General features: G+C 37.1%; 1 protein-coding gene across 1 annotated transcript in view; it reads left to right on the top strand.

Moving 5' to 3' along the window:
• Positions 1-24,484, top strand: part of Ccdc148 (coiled-coil domain containing 148) — a 204,524-nt gene extending 180,040 nt beyond the window's left edge. Inside the window, 3 exon segments of the mRNA XM_077798485.1 lie at positions 17,752-17,869; positions 20,646-20,786; positions 24,338-24,484. Coding sequence (XP_077654611.1) covers positions 17,752-17,869; positions 20,646-20,786; positions 24,338-24,484 — 406 coding nt within the window.
• The last annotated feature ends 436 nt before the right edge of the window (positions 24,485-24,920 follow it).

Genomic DNA, 24,920 nt, shown 5'->3' with positions numbered 1-24,920 from the left:
CAGCTGTCCCTTCTTCCATTGACTATTTCTTGGTGACTTTTTAGTACAGAAACTCTCTACTTTCATATTAAACTTCCACAGGATTCTTGATTAAAATGGTTGATTAAAACAAAGAGGAAAAAAATCTCAAGACAATTTTCTCTTACTGAATTCTTCCCAAGGTTTTTTTTTTTTTTTTTTTTGATGGAAGTGCTGTAAATTGAATCCCTCTTGACTTATCTTGAGTGAAAATGGAGAACAATGACTCCTCTGTATAAAATTCTGATTGTTCTCCAAGATCACTTGCAGTTTCCCATTAGCCTTATCACAGCCACATAAGGAGTCTTATTTTCTTTACATTTTCCTGGGTTAGTCTTCTGATCCTTTATTAATGTTTGCTGACCTCCTCCCAAATTCCCTCCCAAGAATTCAAGTATTGATTCTAATAATATTCCTTTCTAGTGTTTTAGGAGATACTAAGCTGGGCTTAAATTACATTTACTTTAAGTTAAAGTTTGCCAACCAGAAGCAACTATGCAGCTACTATATAGTACACACAGATATTCACACACACACAGAAACACACATGTGGAGAGTAGAGCCTAAGAGACAATGTAGGTAAAAGAGCAAGAATTTTGAGCAAAGAAAATTGAATATAAGATTTATATAAATGGATTTCTGACTAATAAACACACAAATCTATATGAAGCTTATTTGGGTTATTGTGTTGGCTTGAGACATGTTAGACTATATTGAAAGGAGAGCAGGTTATGGGGAATGGGCAAGTTTTTAGTAAATATGGGAAATTTAACCAATAACTATTATGTACTTGGGTGTTTTTCCATCCTAATTATAAGGGGGTTCACAACCAATAGTACATTGGTTAATATCTAACAGTTGTCATTTGGTGGGAGAAAGGGGTGCGTTAAATCCTGATTTATAACATATGCTAATTTCTGTAATGTAAATATTTCCACTATAGCCTATTTCGAATTCCCAGCTTGATGTTACTGAACACGGAGTTGAGAAGAGATGTATACCATTATGTATTATTTTGACCATAGAGATATAATAGCTATAAAACTTCAGGAGCATAGACAATGTAAAACATAGTGAAATAATTAGGAAGAAATGAGTTTCAGGTATATGTTCCCTTCATATTTAGTATAGTTTAATGGTTAATAATGACCAGTTTTTAATGCACCATGAAAAAAATAATGACCAGGTTTAACAACAAGCTTGCAAAGGTCCTAAAATTTAATAGTGTACTCCTTCTAGCTGATAAGAGGTGGCTTTGGAATGTAACTGGGGATTTACCAATACCCTAACAGACAGAAGAAACCACATGACTAAGTCCCATGAGATCATTGTGATGCTCTATGAATTGCTGTGGAATCATCTGTGTGCAGATCTGATGTGCCATATCAATTGTGCTGCTTGCCCTTGTAACCTTTCCCAAAATTCAAAGTGAGGTCCTAAGCTTCCTTGCATCTACCAGCTACTCTCCATTTGTCCTGGATTGTATGATCATTTTGAAGAAAAGTGGGTGTCCCAAAATCTTGATGTCTTGAGTAATCAAAATTAAGTGACTGGGTGTGAAGGGGTATTTCTATGCTCTCCTCTTGTTCATGTAGAAGCTTTGGAAGCAAAGTAAACATAGAAAATGCTAAGAACATATTGAACATGATCTTTTTTTCCTGGGTGATCTGTCACCCAATAGAGACATTCTGAGCTAGGGATAAAAGTCATTTCTCGAAGATGGAGCAAATATTTTTGACAGGATTTTTTAAATATCTTTGTTTTATTTATTTATTTATTTATTTATTTATTTATTTATTTATTTATTTATTTATTTATTTAATGTGGTGCTGAGGATTGAACCCAGTGCCTCACACATGCCAGGCAAGCACTCAACAACTGAACTACAACCCCAGCCCTTTGACAAGAATTTTATAAGACTTTTTTTTAAAGGCTGGGGAACATTATACTAAATTTTAAGAGGAAAAAGGTGAAAATTCTCTGGGAACAAGAACAAATCAAAAGGAAAAATCATGTGATGGCAAATGAATGTTAAACAATGATAAATCCCCAAAGATATGCCTGGAGGATTGATAATTTACTGTAGAAATGAGGACCATGAACTTAAGTTTAGTTGTTGGATGTACCTTCAAGTGAAATTGTCAAACGTATTAAGACCTCTAAAGCCAGTAAGTCAATGAATATATTAGGGAAAATGGAAAATAACATGGGGAGTAGACTATGGTCTGAGAGCATTTGGAAAGTGGGAAAAACATCAGATGTGTACCTCAAATCCAGAGAATAAGCCAATAAAACAAATAAACTGGAAAAGCATTGAAGAGCAAAGAACAGAAAGTTTTTCCTACGTAGTTCCATATGGGGCACTGGTCGAGGGAGAATCTCATAAATGGCCATGACCAGCAATGGAATGAACAGATCCCAGGCAAGACAAGCAGAGATTGTAGCATATGTGGACCTGTCAAAGTGAATTTAGCAATCATCATCAGATTATGGAACACCCCAAATCATCAGGAGACTATGGAGTAAAAGAGTGGCTGAGCAGCTGGAGATAGGATGCTGGAAATACAGTCATATTACAGTCAGAAAAGGCCAAGTGTATGGCACCATCCACAATATAAAATCAAGCGAGTATGGATCAGGCATTCGAAAGTATTATTAGCACAGGGCAAAAAATGGCAAGGCAGAAAACATCCAATGGACTAGTCACTAGAATAATTCTCTATCTCCTTGATGCTGTATTTTCTATAGTTCCCATGCAACAGGCATCAATTCCAGCAAGGCAGTCGCTTCCAGGCTATTGAGAAAAAAATATCACTTGGCAGATATATGAAAATACAGGTTCCAGAATCCTACCCCCCAAACAAACTGGGCCAGGCCTAATTTTAAAAATAAGCACTTGCAGATTCCAGTGCAACTAGTTCACCAAGCATTTTCTGAGAAACACAACAATACAATTAATCCAGGACCCCTGCTGGTGAGACAGGTCTGGAAACATATTGTGGAACAGGCGCAGGGTTTCAGCAATCCCACCTGGGGAGCAAGTACTGACTCCTGGGAGAAGCAAATTCATGGCCCAGCTGTGACAATTAACTTGTGGCAGTTGCTGGGAAACATCTCCTTTTTTACTTGGTTTTGTATCTTTGATTTCTAATGTGGCTATATTACCTTGTGTTTAATACTATATATCATTTCAAATCTCATTTCGAAGCAGGTGGAGTGTAAATCCTAATTAAACTTTAAAAAATTACTGTCTTGATTTCTCATTTAATCAGAACAGAAGAAAGTGAATGACATTGTTTAAATATTAGTTGAGCAATAAATTATTTTTATAGAGAATCTGTCTTCATAATATATGTAAGGCTGCCTTTAAAACTGCAATCTTTTATACAAACAAATGATCTTAGAAATATAAGATAATTCTTATATATATACCTAATCAGTATGTATATTTATCTATAGTATTCCTATAAATCCCTTATACACTTCAACATGCTTGCATTTATAATGTCTTATTGATTGAAGGGTGGAAAGTCAAAAAGATCCCATCAAATATACCTAGACAATAATACATCATTTTGTCAAAATATTGTGGCTCTTTATTCTTTGTAGCTCTTCCAAATCCCACAAACAGAGAAAAGATTATCATTACTAGCTGAGTATGTGTGGGCTTGAAATCTCTAAATGTTTCTAAAAGAGCAAGGTTTTCTGAGGCTTTTTAAAATATATATATATACTGGGAGCTGTTGGTACAACTAATCAGAGTATTGCTCTGTAAACCCTACCTTTCTAGGACTTGCATAACTTGTTTTATGTTAGACTAGGCTCAGAATAGAGTCTTCCTCTGGTCATGTGTGGCAATTGGTCTATTTTCAGAAAGATTTGTCTCTGTCCACAATTATGCCAATTTCCCCATGTGAACACTTTTTGATTAGAATTAGGGCAGTACAAGCAAGATGTTTCTGCTTGAAGAATTCACATAAGTGAGAAATATTGTCTGTGTCTGTCTAAAGTCATAAAATTATTTTCAAAACCAAAGATCCAGGCAGAAGGCAGATTTGTTGATTGTGACAATCTTTAGGGAAACCAGAGACATATCAGAGGAAGATGTATATTCAAAAAGAGTCCTTAGGAAATACTCTTGTCTCTTAAAATAATGGAGAATCTGGCAGATAGGAGTTGTGACATCTGGGAAAGGACAATAAAGATTATAATGAAGAGTCACTTGGAAAGAAATGTCAGTTGCCTTTCATATATGTGAAATGGGATATGGACCAGGCATTTGAAAGTGTTACTTGCACAAGGCAAAAAATAGTAAAGCATAAAAAGGTTGGCTATACCTTTAAGAAATTAGAATTTTACAGATATCAACTTATAGCTTTTAGAGAAATTGAAATAGTGGATTGTTTGTTTGTTTGTTTATCAGCCAATAGAGTACCCAGAGGCTTATTTACAGTAATAATGTACTTTTGAGGGGAAACATTAATACTCCTTTATCAGCTTAACATGGACTAAGTGAGGTTTCCTGAGGGCTTATTGCTTGCATAGGGTTAGATGATTAGGCTCCATTGGAGAGCCAGGTCTGTGTTTCCTGGGCCTGACCATTGAGAAGTCCTTGTGACTAGAGACAGCTCTTTTTTCTAAGGAGGCTCTCATGCTGTTTCTTTACTCTCCATGCAGAATATGAATAGAGACACAGCCCACCCCTTGATGCCCATTGTCAGGTGTACAGAAATAGGACAGTATTTGGTTATTATAACATTTATTAAAATAAAATTTCCTAAGAGTTAGCTATCTATTTTGCTTACATCACCAACTTGTTTGAGATACCTTCCCCTGCTTCTTTTACAGGCTTCTTTTGCAGCTACTCCTCTTCAATGTCCAAACGCCAAGGTTCACTGGGCAGGACCCCAGAGTGCACTGGTTGGAGGAGGTGTGTATCTCTAAAGAAAAAAACGAGCAATAATACCAGGGCTCAACCCCGAAGGTTGGATTCTAAAACAGAAAGGAGATAGCTAAGGGAGGCGCAGCAGGGCAGAATCACCAAAGAAGCTAGCTAAAAAATCGAGCTGCAACAGGACTAAATCAGCATGTAAGGGAGCCAAAGGAAAAAAGTACTAGAAAAGTCACATGCAGTAGCCAAGTATATTTTATCATTTTTAAAAGTAAATGCCTAACAAAACTTTTTGCTTAAGAAAACATTTTAAAATGTTTTTAGATGGGGCATTAGAAAGGTTACTTTTAAAGAAAGCAAAACCCCCAAAGGTGTTTATGAAAGTAACTGTTCTGCTACACTGATTTTTTTTTTAACTCATATATTAAAGAGGCTGTTTGTGAAGGCTCTTGGCTGAGCATTTCCCAGGCTGAAAGAAAATCAGGGTTGACTTCATTGCCGTAGGCAGCTGGATCACTCTACAAATCTTTGGTCCTTTTGATGTTCACTGACTACAGAAGTTCTGAGAGACCTGGGAAAGAAGAAAGAGAGTCTAAGAGGGATTTTCAAACAGTATCACAAAAGCCAAGTTTCGTTATTCTTATTTACTTAAATCATTTGTTTGAGGGAGAGGACTTGTTGCTTTTGTGGTTTCAGTGCCACACTCTGCAACTCCACTGTGGAAGAAGGGGAACCAGCTCCCTCATCAAAATACAGCCATTTCTAGAGAATGGGAGCCCATTAAAATCAGCTCTCACAATGAGAAGTTAGAACAATAAAACCAAATGGTATGTTATGATTTGATAATATGGTTGTGTATTTTATTTGCATGGTTTATAAAAGTTCTATACTGACAAAATGATTCAGTATTTGTGATTCTGAAGAGGTTCTTTTTGAAATTCGGGGCATCAGAAATTGTATATATTTTATAAAAATTCTTCAGGGAAAAAAACTAAAAAAAAAAAACCTAATCACCTGTGCTTATCATTTTCTTATCTTTAAAAGCACTTCTTTACAAACAGGAGTGGCATAATAATTTAATGAAAGCTTCTGTGAGGTAAACCGAAACATGAATTCTTTTTCACATAACAATTAAAATTATAATTGAGCATCTTAAAGATTTACAAAATGTAATATATTTTAATTGTAAAGTTAAACTATATCTACACACATTTGTGAGTTCAAGTTTCACTGGATAAATTACCCAATTAGTGTCAAATGACAGGTGTCTTTTCTTAGTGAAATCATATGGCAAGTAGCAGGTTCCTGCATGTATTGTATTGAAAATCTAGATTTAGTCTCTGCCTTGGTCTACATGATAGGTATTTCCAATTGCTCTGGGTTTTTGTTTTGTTTTGCAGAAATATTGGGGTTACACATTTGCTTATGTGGTGCTTCACATATAAGTGTTGAAAAAATGAACATATGGAAGTAATTAGGCAAATAAATGCTGGGTGACCTTTGTGAGTTCATAATAGAAAATCCTAAAAACCATTATGCCATGCCTTCCTGGGCTGCCTCTCTGAAATCACAGTCTGAGTAAGTCTGTGCCATGGATGTTTTTTCTGAGCTGGGCCTTTAGCATTTGTGGTTCCTGATTGTCCAAAGGAACTAACTACCCACCAGATGTGTTCTCCAGTAGTTCAACTTCTCCTTCAACTTCTCAAATGACTAGATATTTTACAAAGTATTGCCCACTAGTTAGGTAGGTTTAATGGAAGATTATATATTTAATTTATCTTTAAATTTTTGTTTTGTCAACTCCTATGTCCTGTTATTTACCTATATCTTAAGACATTCAATGGAATGTTTTCCATCACTTTTAAATTTCATTCATCATTTGTTTTGTTTTTCTTTCATTTTTTGGTGTGCATCTTCTATAATTTATGCACTTTTTTAGTTGTTGGGAATACAAAGGAGATTATGTCATAGCCACTATACTTAGAGAAATGCACACTATTGCAGAAAAGCAAGACCTGAAAACAAATAACTATAATGTGGATTAGTGGGTTATTTATCTATGCCCATTAGCATTTTTAATATATATATTATAAATATATAATATATATTTTTAGTTGTAGTTGGACACAATACCTTTATTGATTGATTGATTGATTTTTATGTGGTGCCAAGGATTGAACCCAGCACCTCACACATGCTAGGTGAGCTCTGTACTGCTGAGCCACGACCCTAGCCCTCTCATTAGTGTTTTAACTTGAACATTCCTGCTAACTCATAAAATGACAAATAATATTCCCCAAACTGGGCTTTATTGACAAAGGTTTCTGTTATCAGATAAATTTGGGCAATAAGCTTATCTGCTCCTTTTAGAGATTCAATATGCATACCATCAAATTATCATAAATATTCTGAGATATATGCTGTAAAGAAATCTATTTCACTTTGTTTATCTTATTTTCCCTCTAACTTACTTCAACACATTTCTCATGGCACGCATGTTAACATCTTGTGGAATATTAACATTCCATGGGCCATCAATTTGAGAAATGAACTGATTCCCACTTGAAACATCTAGGTAACATGTCCTTCTGTTGTGTGGATAAAATGATACATATTCCATTATACATAGAAGATATGCTTACTAGTCAGGATTCCTCAGAAGCAACTGACAAAATCTAATTCAAACTAGCTTAGACAGAAAGGGATTGGATTGATTCATAGGAATGGGGACCCAGGAATAAGTTTGGCTCAGGAATTGGAATGGTATCTTCTGGTTCCTCTCAGTCCTTTGCCTGTCCATGTGCCTAAATGGATTTCCTCTGTGTGTCTGGACTGGGTAGTGGAGAGAAGAGGAAACATAGCTACAAACAACTCCAAGGCTCAATTATATCATTCTAGCTTACTGATCTCAGAAAGAAAAGAAAGATTTTCTTTTTCAGTATCCAAACATAAATCCCAGGGAAAGATTCTAATTGGCTCATCTGAAGCCATGTGGCTCACTCAGGGCCAGCTTCTGTGATTATATTTATAATATGATATTATTAATCATACCTGGTGATAAGTAAACCCTTAATACCAGGATAGAAAAGTTCTCAAATTCCTCAACAGACCTACATGGAATAAGGAGGGGCAATTCTGCAGATAAATGGGTTTTGATGTTACTAGGTTGATGCTAGAGAGATGAAAAACATCAGATGTCTATCATAATATGGTTTAATTATTAAAATCTAGATTTGGCCATAATAGTACAATTATTGTTAGAAAGAAAGGATTTAAAAAAATCATCTATCCTAATATTAAAGTCATTATTTTTAGAAGACATTCCTCAACTTACAAAGTGGTTTATAGTTACTAATTCTGAAGACAAATCACTCAGTCACTTGCTTAAATGTAATTTCTAGGACCAAAAGATTTTGTGGTCTGAGAAAGTTGTATTGCTCAAAGTTATGTGTTCTATGAGTATTTTCCTTAGGTCTTTAGCTGAAATGACTGTTGCCATGAATATTTCAGGCTAACATCTTTACATCCATATTATATAAATTATTAAATATTGGAAACTTAATTGTCTGTGATCATAGTGAACCCCAAATAATTGACTAGGCAGAATCTTGTCCCTCTTCATGGTAGCCATATCACTCCAGTGGCTCTCCTCTAAGAGGGTATAAGGAGGCCCTTTAACCTTCAGTTTAGATTTGTTGTTTGGTTTGTTTCTAAATTTTCACAAGATGTTAATGCTATACCAAATTCAAATACCCATTAAGGTAGTTAAGCAGCCCTGGAGAGATTTGTATGACAGTAATCCTGAATTTACATAGAGGAAAACTAAAATAAAAGATCAAAGGATCTGGGACTCTGAGGGACATAGAGACTACAGGTATTTGTGCAAGAAAGAGCTGGTCATCAGTATCAGGCATCGCCAACAGGTCAAATCAAAGGAACTCTGAAAGAAAAGCCTGAGAGTACAATTTGGAGTTGCAGTTACATTGGGAAGAGCAGTTTCCATAGAGTGGAGTGGGCAGAAGACAGACTGCAGGGAGATTTGGACAAATTGAGAAGTGAGGAACCAGGAACAAAATAATAAATTCAAAAAAGACTTAGGACCTGGGTTTTGGCAGGGTGCATGTGCAAAGAAAAGAAGGCAAAATAATAAGGACACTGCATTTGAAAAGGTAGATCCAGAGATCCAAAACCAGAGAGAGAATGAAATCAAACCTGACTGAGTGTCCTGGCGTGGGAGAAAAGGTAGAGATAAAACAAAACTTTATGGGAAACTCCACAAGAGAAAACTTATTAGTCTGTACAGGATACATAGAAAATATTGAAAAACTGGAAAATTGGTAAGCTGAAGCTGGTTAAGTGAGATTGAGGGGGAACATGGGAAGCTGACAGGCTATTCATGAGAATGATGCTTCCTGGAGTTGGACAGTGTATAGCTTTTCTAAGTTGATGCAGTGACCCCAGAAATTGGCCATAAAACAGGATCTCTAGTTTAAGATTTTGGCAGAAGAAGAGTTCTAAGTGACGCCATGCTCCAAGTTTGGTCTAGGAATGGATTGTTGAAGCAGAGATGAGGTGAATGCTGGAAGCAATGAACTGTATGGAGTTTTGAACGATTTTCAGTCAATGTTGGACATGAGCTGGGCAGCCAGTAGCGATTCCAAGAACCATGATAGAGAAATGATGGCATCATCCCAAAGTCAATGGGTAAAACGTTTCTAAAATTGTCACTGGGGACAAAAAATTGCAGCCTCCTATTCACAGGTACCCTCTACTTTAAGGGTTTACAATAGAAGTAGTTTTACCTGGGAAACACTGGCTTTCAATTAAGAAAAACTTGAAAGGATTAGGTAAGAGTGTGGTCAGGTGGGGTTGTGTGCTTTAGTGAAGGGGGAATTTTATTACTAACATTGTTCAGGCTTACTGGTGCATGATAATTTTTTTAAAGCAGGCTTTTAGTAGGTTTTATTATTGTTTTTAAATCTCTGCAGATAACACCTCATATTACCTGTAACCTGAATAAAATATTGGCAAGGAGTAGCCTAGGAAAATTTGAAGATATATAAGGATATAAAGAGTGTTACAGAAAGTCAGAAAGGAATAGGAATGTTTCAAAAAAGAAAGAAAAATAAATGGTGTCAATAAATGGTGTTTTGTACTAATTCTAGGATATATTTGCAACATTCTTCCAGGGCCCTTCTTTTCACTTCTTGTCCTGCATTCAACTCTGGACTCAGGTTTAAGTCTCTGACTTTCACATTGTTGCATTTTGAGCTCAGGTGAACTCAGCTAGCTTGAAACTGATTACAGCCAATACAAGAATGTACTTTACTCTCATTTATGGTCTTTACTTCCAGTGTGAGAAAATATCCACCTTGTGACTGCAAAAACTTTTCCCAAACAAAGTGGCTTATACTTACTTTTAAAGGCTGAAATGCCTTCCAGTTATCTCCTCCTCCTTTGATTTTACTGAATAGACCCTTTAAATATGGGCCAGTAGCCTGAGGTTTTCAACTGTCATTGGGATGCAAGAATGTTTTGTCTATTGGAGGGAAAGAAAGAGATTCAGTAACAGACATTGTTGCAACTGCCTATCAGGGAGCTGATCCACGTCTGAGAAAGCCAAGGTCAGGATGGGACCAAGAAGGGCAGGGAAAGACAGAGTTGTAAGCTCCTGCTCTTGCGTGACAATAGCACCAAGAGGAATTTCTGCTTTGGATCACTCCCAAGGCATATAACAGTGACACTTGGCACACATAAACAGAAATAAGCCCTGTCTAGGTAGTAATTTGTACCTGGTTTGGTCTTGATAACAATAGGTAAAATCCCTCTAATCTGTATATTTATCTTTGTGATCCCCAGAGGCAGTATCAGCACTATCTGGAAACACCATTTGTTAAAAATGCAGATCTGGGGGCTGGGGTTGTGACTCAGCAGTAGTGCACTTGTCTGGCATGTGGGAAGCACGGGGTTCGATCCTTAGCACCACATAAAAATATATAAATAAAATAAAGGTATTATATCCATCTACAATTAGAAAAAAAGTGTTGTTTTTTTTTAAATTGCAGCTCTGAGGAGCCCCCACTCAGTGATTTATAATCAGAAATTCTGGAGGTGGCCTAGCAGCCCAACCTTACCAGGTGATTCTAATGTAAGTTCCAGTTTGGGAACCACTGAGCTATGCAACATTGATTCTCAGCATAGGATGCTAGATGGGATCATCTGGGGGAATTTCTGCCAAATGCCAGTAGCTGAGCCTTACTACCAGGGTCTGATGTAATTAGTAGAGGCTGGGACCCTGGTATCAGAAGTTTTTTTATAAGTTCCAATGATTCTAATGACAGTCACAGTTGAGACCCATCACTCCACAGGAATCCAAAAAGGGCTTTTCTAATTTAGGACTTTGTGACCAATTAAAAAACGATATGATAACAACCTTATGCATTTTATCAGAATGTTAATTTAGATATGTTTATACATAACAAATCACAAATTATGTAAAACTTAATAGGGTGGAAACCTTTTTTTCTGTTTTCTCCCTCCTCTGTTGTATTTTTGAGTACCTAGAACAGTATTTGGCACCTGGTAGGTATTTAATAATTCCATGTTGACCAATGGTGTTTTAGTCAGCTTTTTTTATCACTGTGACCAAAAGACCTAACAAGAACAACACAGAGAATGAAAATTTTGTTGGTGTTCATGGTTTCAGAGGTGTCAATCCATAGACAACTGACTCCATTTCTCTGAACCCCAGATAAGACAAAACATCAGGGCAGAAAAGTGTGATGGAGGAAAGCAACTGAAGACACAACAATCAGGAAGCAAAGAGACTCTGCTCACCAGGGACAAAATATGTACACCAAAGCCACATCCCAGTGACCTATCCTCCAATCACAACCTGTCTGCGTACAGTTTCCACCCAATCTATTTGTGGATTAATACATTGATTACTTTAAGGCAATCATTACCCAATCATTTCACCTCTAGACTTTCTTGCATTGTCTCACACATGAGTTTTTTTGGGGACACTTCATATCTAAACCAAAACAAGTGGAGCCAACAGTTAAAGAATGGGGTTCCAGTAGCTTCACAAAGGAACCAGTAGGTGCACTGAGCTGAAAGAATGGTCTCTGTTCAGGGCTGGCTTGGGTTCATCTGTTCCTAGTTCTGTGGATGCTCTGTGAGTCCTCTTTGTTCTTGCCCCATACCCATCTGTACCAGGGTGCCACTGTCTTGTGTCAAGATTCACATTACTATTTGCAGAAATTGGCCTCTGTGATGCCTTCAGCTAGAATTCCCACTGCATATAGAGTCTAGGAGACATAGGAGTTTGGGGCCTCGGCTCTTTGATGCCTGCTTATGTGATTTCCTTTCTTTTCTCTGGGTAGATTTCTTCTTCTCTTTGTTTGAGAGGTACTGGCACCTGGCCCACCTGTTTTGAACTGCACATTGTTCCCTGTCAGGGTACCCTGAGGCTAATGAAGGGGTCCTCTCTCGCTTGGCAGGAAGAACAACCTACGGAGTGGGATATGAGCCAAAAATGGATTTATAACAGGTAGAAACACATTCCATAAGATGCCTCTGGCAGGAGCACCTGTGGCATATGACTATTTAACACTTTCTACTTCAATTTTGAAGTTCATGACTTCAACACTAAGTAGCAAATATGTTTCTAAACAGCCTTTAATACAGAGGGGCAAATCACTTCCCTGAAACATTTCAGACCCGTTCAATACTATTAGAGTACTATAATTCAGATGTCTTTATGCTTGGTATTATTTACTGCTTATTTTTAAAAAATTTTTTAATTATAGTATTTGCTACTGGTCATTCTTGAGAAGTCTTTTTCCCCCTTTGGTTGCTGTAGTCTTACTTGTAACTCCAGATAGGAGGAAGGTCTAGATTTTGTACTGAATAGTTCAGTCAGTTCTTCCTGAAGTCTTACTGAAGCCACAGGAGGCTTATACTACAGTTCAAAGTGTTTTCCAATCATCTGCATTTGTGTACTCACTTCTTCGAGTGCAGAAGCCACATAAAAAGTCTCCTAAATGATACGTGAATTCTCCATTTCTACATGAAAGCATACTGTCCCTCCAACTACACTTAGGCCCAGAGGCTTAAATAAAATCCTTTTCAGATTATTGTTAATGCTGTGCCTGATTCTGCAGCAGCTGTTGCTTTTGAACAATATGATGCTTCTCCTCCCCCAAGAAAAGTTGAAATGCCTCTTTTGCAGCACTTTCAACCTTTGTTGACTAAGGAAGCATAAAATAGACTGAGAAATGAGCACAAGGTTTCTGTTTGGGAATTCAGTGCACAACTTAAAAACTATTGAGTTTAGCCACTTCCTGACATTGACTTTCATAGCAACAGTTTAATTTGGAGAAAAGCTGCTACCTCAAATGGCCAAAAGTATTTATGTGGAAAATTTTCCAAATGATTGACTTCACTGTGTTGCTGTTTTCTTTCTCCATGAATATGTGAGTATTTGGCTTTCTCCCAAGAGTTTTTCTGCATCACTTCTCTTTAGGCAAAGACATTTTTCTATCCAGAGCAGAAAAAAGAAGCATAAAGAGTTTCCCATTTTTAATTGAAGAGTTGTTTGAGGTTAAGCTGTTGCATCTGCAAAAATGAAGAATTTCAGTGTGTCTTCTATCCTTAAATTTTCCAGTGCAAATCTTCAAGGTCATTAGAGTATGAGCATCACCTTGGAGCCAGAACCTCTGTGGTCAGCCCAGTGCTTCCTACAGCACAATCTTGTGTATCTGCTCCCCACCTATATCAATCCTACTGAAGGGCTTGTCTCCACTGCCTCTCTTACTTCCTTACTCCCACTGATTCTTCAGCCACCACTCTACAGACTGCCATGTCAATGACGTTTAACCCAATAATTATTTCTAGACTATTTCTATAGCATTTGACTTTGTTGATACCATTTTTCTTACTTTTTAGGAACATTTATCCTCCTGTTCTTCCAAATAGTTCCCTCTTCTGTCCCTTTATAAAGTGTTGTTTCCTTAGGAATTAATCCTGTGCCTACTTTTATGACCCACAGTTCTCATCCCTGATGTTGGCATTTCCCCCATGACTTCAATTCCATTTTGTTGATGAAGATTTGCCATCTATCCCTCCAGTCCTGCTCTAGTGAAGGCATTTCTTTCTGTGTCTAAAATGAACATAGTTCCTTCTTTTCCTTGTTTTTAAGTTCCCAGTTTTAGGGAGGATCAACATTTTCCACTGTGCAAGACAGAATCCTTAAGTTTTTCCTCTATCAAATAAACTAAACTTTTTCTATTTTCAAAAATTTTTCTTTACATCTTTAAAATCCAGGTCTTTTTCAGCCTCCTACCAGTTCCCCCCTTTTGCTGTAGATCAGAAAACTGTCAACTTCTATCTGGATAACTCTCTCATGACTCCTTACCATCCATCTCCATATTGCAAGACATATTTGCTCTAATCGTTGCATTTCCCTGATCAAAGGCCCTTATGCTTGCAAAGTGCCCAGAACCCAGCCCCTCTTGCCTCTCCAGCCTGAATTCTTGGCACCTGTCATCTTGTATTGCTCAATTTTGGTCATACTAAATTTTGTTCAGTTCTTCAAGCTTACCATACTCTCTTGCCTCTAGGCTTTCACCTCTATTTTTTTCTGCCTGGTACATTCTTTCTATTCCCCCCCACCCCTGTGAGGAATATTTTATTTTTTTACGTCTCAAGGGCTCTTCTTCTAAGATGCTCCTCCAGATGCCCCAAAGACTGGAAAAGATGCCTCTCCCAATGGCCCCTGCCCCATTCACTGTTCCACACATCACAAGCCCTGCTATATTATAATTGTGTAGGTCTCTGCAGCTCCTGTTAGATTGCTAGTCCTGTGTTGCCAGTGCACTACAAGTGCCTAGCACAGCACTGGATGCCTGGCAGGCACTCGGCTCAATAAATATCTGGTAAATGAACAAATAAGCCTCCAGGTAAACTGTGAGTCAGCCTTCCCCATGACACAGGTATAAATGCCTTAATCTCATTTGTAGTTTCTTCCTCACTAGTCAAGATCCCCTGGCAGGAACAACCATTACTTTTCCACAAAACAGACAAAAACTTTGTTGCAGACGAAGCAACCTATATATCCCTCAGGAAGAGAAACTTTCCAAAGGTTTCAAGAATTAGCATATGGTAATTGCTAAATCCCAAGGTATCTTTTAATTGAACCTTCACAGTCATTCACTTAGCTTGTACTCAGTGCTTAAATTGAGTAGAACCTCATTAGGGAGGTTATGTCATGCCTTGGTGAAAATAGAGAAAATGAAAAATACAGCTTTTCATGACATGGAGGCATGGGGAAAGGGAGAGGTCTGGTCTGTGGTCCTTTAATCTGTGTCTTGACTGAACTGTCTCCTGATATGGGTGGGGGTCTGGAAGATCATGACCCTCCACTTAGGATTTTCCTTCTAAATCCTATGCTAGATTTGTATTCAATAAATCTCCATTGAGTGTTTTCCTTCTTCTTCTCCCTTTGCTTCTCTGTCAGTGCCAGTTTCATGAGCAACAGTTTTAAGGATTATTCCTCCCCAGGAATATATCTTTCCAAGGAAACTAAGTGATGTCAGGTTCAGTCACAATACTTCCCTGCACCTGTCTATTTTGCATATCCATTAATTGTGTTCTTGCAACCCTGAGCCCTTCTCATGAGACCAGGATGAGGCAAATGAGGTGCCACTCTCAAGCACTTGCACCTGCTTCCTCTGCCTGGGAAGTGGCCTCCTTCTGCCCTCACCCCTCAGTGCTTCTCCAGCTCCTCATCTTTGAGATCCAGCTCAAATGCTGTCCCCTCCATGAAGATCTTGTTGACACCTCTCCGTTATTCTCAAAACCCTGCAAGTGGTCATCTTACTTTCCTCCAAATTCCCAATGGACCTTATTTGTAACCTATCTTAAAGTCCTATGTGCCTTATTTGTAGGCTTATCTTCTTGTCCCTGTGTTAAACTATAAACTTAAGAACAGAATCTTTTTTCTCAGCATGACCATGCTATCTGGCACAGGATATAGCACACAGTAGTTATTCATAAGTCATTGTGGTGGGTGGAGAGATCAAGGGGAGAGAAGAGGAGGAGAACATAGTAATTGCCTGGGGGTTCGAGGGTGAGGAGAAGCTTGGGATCTGAGACCAGTTGTTAAGGGTTTGATTTCTGGCTCTGCCATTTACTGAGTATGAGAGTTTAGACAAGTTACATCATTTGTCTGTGCTTCCATCTATTTATCTGTAAAATGTTATATAATGGTACTACAATATATAATTGTTGCAAAGACTCAATAAGATAAAGCATAAAGCACTTGGCCTAAGACCTGAAGGGTAGCCAGTACTCAATAAATGTCAGAACCCAGAATAAAAAGGCTCTAGTGAAGATAGCACCATAGAAATGCAGGAGTACACACTAAGGGCAAAGGACATTTGTGACTGATGTCCCAAATAAATCAGAAACAAAACCATCAAGGACTGACGACAGAGTGATGTGAGGTATCCCTCAAAAGCTCATGTGTGAGGTGATGCAAAAAAGCTGAGAGGTGTAGTAATTGAGTTAGGAGAGCCTTAACCCAACCAGTGCATTAATCTCTAATAGGGATTAATGGAGTGGTGATTGTAGGCAGGTAGGGTGTGGCTGGAGGTGGGCATTGGGGACATGACTTTGGGGTATATATTTTGTGTCTGGCAAGTGGAGTCTCTCTCTCTCTCTCTCTCTCTCTCTCTCTCTCTCTCTCTCTCTCTCTCTCTCTTTCCTGATGTGATGTCTTGAGCTGCTTTTCTCTGCCACAATCTTTAGCCATGATGTTCTGGCTCGCCTCAGGCCTCCAGGAATGGAGCCAGCTCTCCATTCCTGAGACCTCTGAAACTGTGAGCCCTCAAATAAACTTTTCCTCCTCTAAAATTGTTTGTGTCAGGTCTTTTAGTCGCAGCAGCAAAAAAGTTGACTAAACCACAGAGCAATGGCCTAATGCTACCCACAGAATTCAGGTACTCACTTTTTCAAAAAGATGAGTCTCATCTCTGTAATTCAGTAGAAGAAATGTTTGAGCAAGAAGATGGCAAAGGAGGCTGCCCCAAAGCAGGAAGCAGAGGATGACCAAATGACTTTGTGGCATTAAACCAGTATTCAAATGTGTCCTGATTTAATATCTGATTACATGAAGGGGGTGGAAATATAATGCTAAAGGAAAGTCATGTTTTTGCTGCCATCTACAGATGTCAAAGTGCAATTTTTTAAGTTTCTTAACACACCATTCAGAAAGGGCTTTTTGACAAAATGAGTGACAATGTATATTAAATTTAGTTTAAGTTTCAGTAAGCAAAATAATTTACACACATTACTATAGCAATTTATTTTACTTTTCTTTCTAAAACTCTGTATATTTAATCAGTAGTATAGTCTTTTAACATCTCAAATTGTGTTAAAATGTTATAGAAATCTCAGGGAAGATCAGCTGCAACAGCTGTAGTTGAAGGTAATGAAATGGTTTCAATGAGGAACGAGGTGAACTGGATTTTACCTCATGCTTTCCTGGATTTCTCTGGTTGTTATTAGAATCATTATAAATTTCACATGCTGTCTTTTGTTCTTAGGAGATGAGAAATCAATCGCAGAGTAAAATAAAAACATGAGAATGATGTCACCTCTGAGAAGCCTCTGCACCTCTGTTCTGCAGAGTTACTGTGATACTTCCCCAGCATTCCTGTGTGCTAGTTTTATTTTGTCATTTTTTATTAGTGCAAAATAATTATACATAATAGTGGGAGTCGTTATGAAATATTCATACATGCACATAATCTCATCAATTTCCTGTATTATTTTTAAAGGGTTAAATATAGACAACAATTATTGGAAAAGCATTTGATGGAGAAAAAGGAAGTGGCCCTTCAAGAAGTACATGAAGAAGAGGAGAGAGAGAGGCGCCTAGAAGCCCTTAGAAAACAGGTGCTTTTAATTTAAAAATTTTCATGGTTTTTTTTTTAAATGTTTCTAACTGCTCTTAACTACATTATTACTAGGACTTAGTTCATGACATCTGCTTTATCAAACATAACTTTTCCAAATTGGGACACTGATCTTCATTCCAGGGAGCAATTAGATTTATGTTGAACCATTTCCATTTTCTCAGTATATTAAAAGAACTTCATCAGCACCTTTTAAAAAGCTTTCCCAGAATTTAAAAGCATCCATATCACCTCTAGTTTACTAGGTGAATAGTACCCATTTGCAACAGTGAAACTTCATCTACTCAAAGGATTTTATTGTCCTCAAAAAAATGTGGTAGAGCAAGATAATCTTCTTTGGGGTAGGAACCTTTGCTTGGAAATATTCCACAGTCAACAAATAAGTTAAAAGCCATTTTTTTTGAAAATACATTTTTTGTGTGTGTGTGTGTGTGGAGAAATAAAAACCTCCCATTACTTTGTATAATAAAAACTAAGCAAAAGTGGGCTAACTAACCCCGGTGGGCTAATGGCAGGGAGGTGGTGTGCCCATTGCCCCTCCTGGAGCCTCAGCCTGGCACAGATCTGCTGATGCCCTGTCCACTGCCTACACATGATAGAAAAGTGACCCCGTGTGGGGGAGCACCTGGCTCCTCCGGCCCAGCTTAACCCCTGCTGTCCTGCACTCCTGGGCACCCAAGGCTGAGGGGTCTCAGCTGGCCTGGAGCTGCGGGCCTGGCCACCCCCCGCCCACTGCTATGGAGGGGTCAGCCAGGCATAGCTGCTGTGAGTCCCTGTCCCTGTGTGTCTGTCCACACTTTTAGGTGCCACGCCAAAGGCCAGCCTCCGGCCACCACCCACTTTGGAAGCCCCAGTGGCTGTGTGTATGTCAGTGACATTGTACAAAATAAATTCTATTTATCGCTATTGAAAAAAAAAGTAAACAGGAGATGGAAAGAGCAGAAATATAAGAACTTGGGAAATGTGATGAAAAAATTTTACTTAGTAATTCTCAGAAATTTAAACCTAAAATGATTGTTTTAATGCATAAGCTCTACATTCTTTGTTGACACCATGTTCTAGCTACCAGGGGAGGTGTCTGGTTCCTCTTTGCTGTCAGTGAAGGTAATACAGAATAATGGGTAGGAACTTGCCCTCTGGTGCCCTTCTGACCTAGGACAACTTGGGTTGGGACTCTGGCAGAGGATACTAAGGTCATTTACTTAATCTCCCTCGGCTCCCATATCCTCATCTGAAAAATGGAAATAATAGTACCTGCTTTATAGATTTGTAGTAATGTGAGTTCAAATTTGTTTACAAATTTGCTAAGTGTAAAAACCCTTTTCCAAAAACTCTTATGTGCCACTTGGTTGAATCTCTACAGATTAAATGATATAGCTACTATTAATATCCCCATTCTACCGAAGAAGAAACTGAGGAGATGAAAAGGCTAGGTGCTTTTTCCAAAATCATATATGTAGTAAATATCAAATAGGGTTGAAATCAACAAGATCTAGTTAAGTGACAAGGTAGAGATATAGTGTAAACCCAGAAAAGTCTTAAATCATCATCTTCCTTGATAAAATAGGTTAGAGAGATAAATTCAAAGCATAGGAATGTAAGCCCTGGTCATTCTGGATCTGACAAATTCAAATTTTCAATTATTAGCAGATAATATAGTCTTCTGGGGTCAAGACTCAAAGTTACTATTACTAAACACATTCTGTATACAAAATACAACTTTGATAACTACAGGTTCCACATGACTAAAATTTCTTCCATCTGTGAGCCCTTTGAAAACAGAAATATCTATGCCCATTAAATGTAATCACTGTTGAGGCTGGGGTTGTGGTTCAGTGGTAGAGGCTGGCCTAGCATGCATGAGGCACTGGGTTCGATCCTCAGCACCACATAAATGTAAAATAAAGATATTGTGTCCACCTAAAGCTAAAAAATAAGTATTCTTTTTAAATTATAAAAAGTGTTTAGAATTATAAGATATTTTAGCTAGGAAATCTATAATAATTAAAGTATGTTTAATCTTATTTCATTACAGTTTCTAAATGGCACTAAAAATGCCATTTGCTTAATGCTAATTCTTAACTTTCAGAATTAACAGGCAGGTATTACTAATGGCACATGTAATTTACAAAATTAGTGACTTCTTTTTATTAAGATGTGGTTTTGAATTATCATGCAGAAGGACATTTATGTTAAAATAACTCTGCAGTTTTTGAGTAGAAGGAAGAAAATGTTTTCTAGCAGTTTCTGGGCATCTTAGGAGCCTGATACAGTAGAATTCTCCCATCTCACCCAATATTACCAACACACTTGACTGGGTATATGCTCTAGATTCAGCTTAATTAGATTAAACTTTCTTGAAGGCTTCATGCGATTGTTACTATAGGAATAAGTTGCTATCAGTTAAAAATAAATATTTTTTTCACTTTTGGTTGCGTTCAAGGTATTTGTGTAGGTTTTTATGTAGAATTTCCTATGACTTTCATCAGAAAGATGGATTAATTATCTGAAATTAATCATAATTATAATTGTTTAATTATTAGCAAAAAATATATATATATCATGGTCTTTCTATATTTTGCTTTATGTAAGTTTTAATTCCTCTGTGGACCTCTAGGACCAGCCTGGTTTTAAAGTTCTTTCTGCCCCTTCAGGAATTAGATTTAGTAAAATTTCTTAACTTTAATAAGCATTAAACATTTATAACATATTTAGCTTATATCTTATTCCAATTGGCCTGCCTTCTCTTCTTTCAGGTTGCTGTTGTTGCTCAGTTTGATCCTGTTAGAATGATGTCGGATACAGTGGCATCAAAAGCTAGAATGGCTGTTGAAATTGAAGAAGAGTTTATTCTTCAAAAGCCCCTCTTTACATTAAATACATACAATGAACAGCAGGTAATTATGGAAATTAGCATAGTTGCTGCAAAAGCCATGATGATGATAAGAACTGCAAAGTGTGTGTTTGGGATTACAAATTGTTTTCAATATTTACATTTGAATAGCACACATATTAACATAATATTTACATCTAAATGATAGCATATAATTACTGCATAATTCTAATATTAAAATAACTAATAGGTGACCATAAATGAAACAACTTACCTGAAAATGTTATAGATTTGTAATTGAAAATTAGTTTTTACATTTAACAACTAACTTTATAAAGTTTCCTTTGAAAGTCATGTTAATATTATTTTGTTTAAATATTTCTATGTTGCATTAAGAATTTAGAAACAAATTCATAACATAAATTTTATAAGTAAACAACCAATGATACTGATGAGTCAAAGAAGAAAGCTTTCAGAAATTAAAATGAACAGAAGATAATTCATCAGAGCTAATTGATAAATAAAATATTTTCTGTGGAAAAACCATTGAGGGATTATTTAATCATTCCTAGGAACTTTGGAATTTTAGTCTGTGCCTGAAAGGGACTAAAGTTGGAGAGTGGGAGGAAGTTGGAGAGTAGAAGTGAATACAACTGAAATTAAGGGAGAGAGTAGTTGTTAACTTCAAAAATCTAAGGAGAAAAGATAACTACTTATTTAATTATTTAAAAACTGGAAACATCATCCATTATCAAATGAATCCACTGTGCCTTGACTGTGTGCTGCATACTTTGCTAGAGAATAAAAACAAGGATAATTCATTGATTTACTAGTTGGACAAATATTTATGGAACAGACTATTTTCTGGTTCTGTGCAAGATGTAGCTCTGGGCTACATCTTGAAAAGATAGATTGAGCCTGCAGGAAGTCAGCAGAAGCCCTAGTTAGGAGGGAAAGTGCAGGTGCAGAAATCATGCCATGAGGGTGAGATCAGCTCTACAGTGGAGGCCTGAGGGTTACTGCAGCAAGAGAAGGAAGGAGCATTTCACCCTGACTGGGAGGTTGGAGAATGTGTCAGAGAGAAATCTTGAGCTCTATCTAGGTCAAAGGATCTTTTGGAACAGAAATAAAATTCGCTTGAGATGGTTTACAAGAACAAAAAGTAGGTTTGTGGGAGAGGATTACTTATAAGGGTTCACAGTATCTCCAAATACCAGCTGCCAAAGTGGGGAGGGCAGCTGCTTTGTCTTCAGTGTAAGGTACATGGCATGGGGTACATGACAAGTGCTGAGACATGAGACTGGAAACATGGATTAGGAGCAGCTGCACAAACCTAAGGCTTGCTGCTAAGGCATCTGACCTACAGACATGAGACTTTGAAGCAAGTAAATTATATAAGCAGATTTATGTTTTTAGCCTGTGCCCTGATTGGAAAATTGCTGAGAATGAGCAAGGGGTCCTTTTAAGGTTGGAGAACCTTCTTAGAAGTGATGTGAAAGGGCCATGAATGCCTCTGATTTGGAGAAGGAGGGGATAAAGAAAGTAAGGATGATGAGCTAAACAGTAAGCAATATTGCTAAGAGCCCTCATTGTGGACTCAAATCTACATCCACTATTTACTAGATGGGTGCTTATGTAAGCTTTAACATCTTTATGCTTATTTATCCTAAAGTAATTTATTGCAAAGACTTTGTGAGGATTAAAAATAATAAATATTAGCTGCCTAGAATATTGCCTGGTACCTTGTAATAAATGAGTGGATTGCAATCTTTGGATGGTGCTGCTATGAACCATATAAGACTACAGAAGGAAAACAAACTTTGGCAGGAGAATTTGTTTCATTCATGTTATGTTTAAAGCCAAGCTGTCTAGTTCACCTTTATAAGAAACTGATTATCTGCCTCTGGAGAGGGAGACGGAGGTCTGGGTAGGAGAGAGATCCCCTCTTTATTTACTATCTATTAAAAATAGAATAATGAAACAAATTTAAACCTTACTACCCTAGAGCTGAATAAAAAGGTAAATCCTGGAAATAATTTTGGAGTCAACAGGCCACAGTCTGAACATGAATCATAGGGAATGGATGAGAGTAGACAGAATATGTTGAGGCAGAAGAGGATCTAAGGCTCCAGGTGATTGTTTCTGAGAAACATCTCTGTATTAATCTTGACCCTATACTCATCATTTTCCCTACACCTATATCTGATATCAGTAACCAAATTCTATTATCTCCTTCTTTCACAGTGTTTCTAATAGTTCTTCCTTACTACCAGCCACATTTAGGCATTTATTATTTCAGGTCTAGACAATTGTAGTAGACTCCTGACCACTGACCTACCCCTCTCTCTTCTTTCCCTGTCCATTTAATTCATGCTGAACTTGCTGTCAGAGTCTCCTTCTTATGGAACTACAATAATTATATTACTTTTCTACTAAAAGCAAAAATAAACACAACCCCACTAGATACTTAGACTCCTCAGCATGGCCTTGAAGCCTTTTAACTTGAAATTCTAGTCTGAAAAGTGTCCTTTTCCAGTGTACCTTAATGGTACTTAGTGCTCTGCCAAAAAATTACCCCATCCCAAATTGACCTATTTTACATAAGTTTGCATGTTCTTTCCTTTCTGGTTTGATTTCTCTTCCTTCCCACTCTGCATTATGAAAAGTTGAACTTTAGAATTAGCTCAATTGCTTCTTCTTATCTGAGACTATCCTCATCTCACCAGCACTAGGAGATATACCTCCATGTTTTTCTACTCTAAGAGTATTTGTCACATGCTGCACAAACTGCAATTGTCTGTGTACCTTCTTATTATGCCCATTCACTGAAGAACTCTTTGAAGGAGGGCCTGCTTCCAATAGCTTATTATCTCATCTCCTAGGGCATCTTCAAATCCAGGTGCAGTGCCTCATTGTGTAAAACCCATATGTGTCCATCTTCCTGTCATTGTAAGCAGTATCTGTTGACATTTAGTAGTCATATGAGGGGAAGAGGAATAAGGCCCAAACAGCAAGAAATGAAAACAGAAATGGAATTACTCATATGTCTACTCCCACTTAGAATCAGATTGATGGAGTCATTTTCTAGTTCTGTTTGAAATAGAAATCTGGCCTTGTAAGAAAGTTTCTATTGATTTTGTTTTTCAAGTAGTGGCCATGTGTTTAAACAATTTGCATAATGCCAAATGATATAGAAATTAAAATGTCTATTTAAAGACAAATATACAAGGTTATGGTTTAGATTTATTTTAATCAATGATTGTCTGCATTTTATATTGCAGTCAGCAATAAATAATGATTCTGTAGTACTCAGAGTTGGTTTCTTTATCTCATCTTTTAATAATTTTAATGTAATGTATTTTGACTAATCTAGAATACAATATTCTATACAGTCTATGTTGAAAACAACTAACATAGTGGAAAGTGACAATGGCAAAAAGTACTTGGATGTTTTCAGTAAAAATCATCAGAATGTATTTACAATATTCCCAAAGTTCGTGGTCATTTAGTCATGTAACAAAAATTATGCAACTTTGGAAAATATGAAACTAAGTGATAAAAGTTTGTTTTAGTTCAATGATTTTTATTCACTTAAGTTGTATTTTATTTCTACAGATAATTTCTGACCCTCGACTTCGCTTTGAGTTAGCACTTCGTGAAGCTGGACTTCATAAAACATTGTACGCCAAAGAGGTTTTACCAAAAATCAGTCCTCAGAAACCTCCAAGAAGGGACATGGAATCTACTATATTTAAAATATAGAACTCATACTCAAATTCTGTTATATGTATATAATATTTTTCTTTGAGAACATTTGTACGAATAACAATAATTACCACTTTCTAAATTTTTTAAAAATATCAGACATAGGAATCAGCTTCTATTAAAACAACTTTGCCTTTCTTTTATAGCTCTTAGAATTCTACAGTTTCCTGTATCTTTAAGTTACATTTAATAGTACTAAATTCCCCAAGATTATGGAGCTTAATTATGGCACATAACATCCACACTGTTGTCCAAGAGATCACACTACCATTTAAATAAACTATATTTTGGAGGTTGGGTTATCCAATGAAAAGAACTCAAAATAACCATTTATGAGAATTATAAATAATGAAGCTGCTACCTGCTAATGTTCATTTCTGCTTGTTACTTCAGAATCTGACTTTTTAATTATGGAAGCTTCATTATCATTAAT

The sequence above is a fragment of the Urocitellus parryii genome, chromosome 1, assembly GCF_045843805.1.
Source record: "Urocitellus parryii isolate mUroPar1 chromosome 1, mUroPar1.hap1, whole genome shotgun sequence".
NCBI lineage: Eukaryota > Metazoa > Chordata > Mammalia > Rodentia > Sciuridae > Urocitellus > Urocitellus parryii.
Note: the sequence above shows the minus strand (reverse complement) of the source record. Positions and strands in the feature narration are given on the sequence as shown.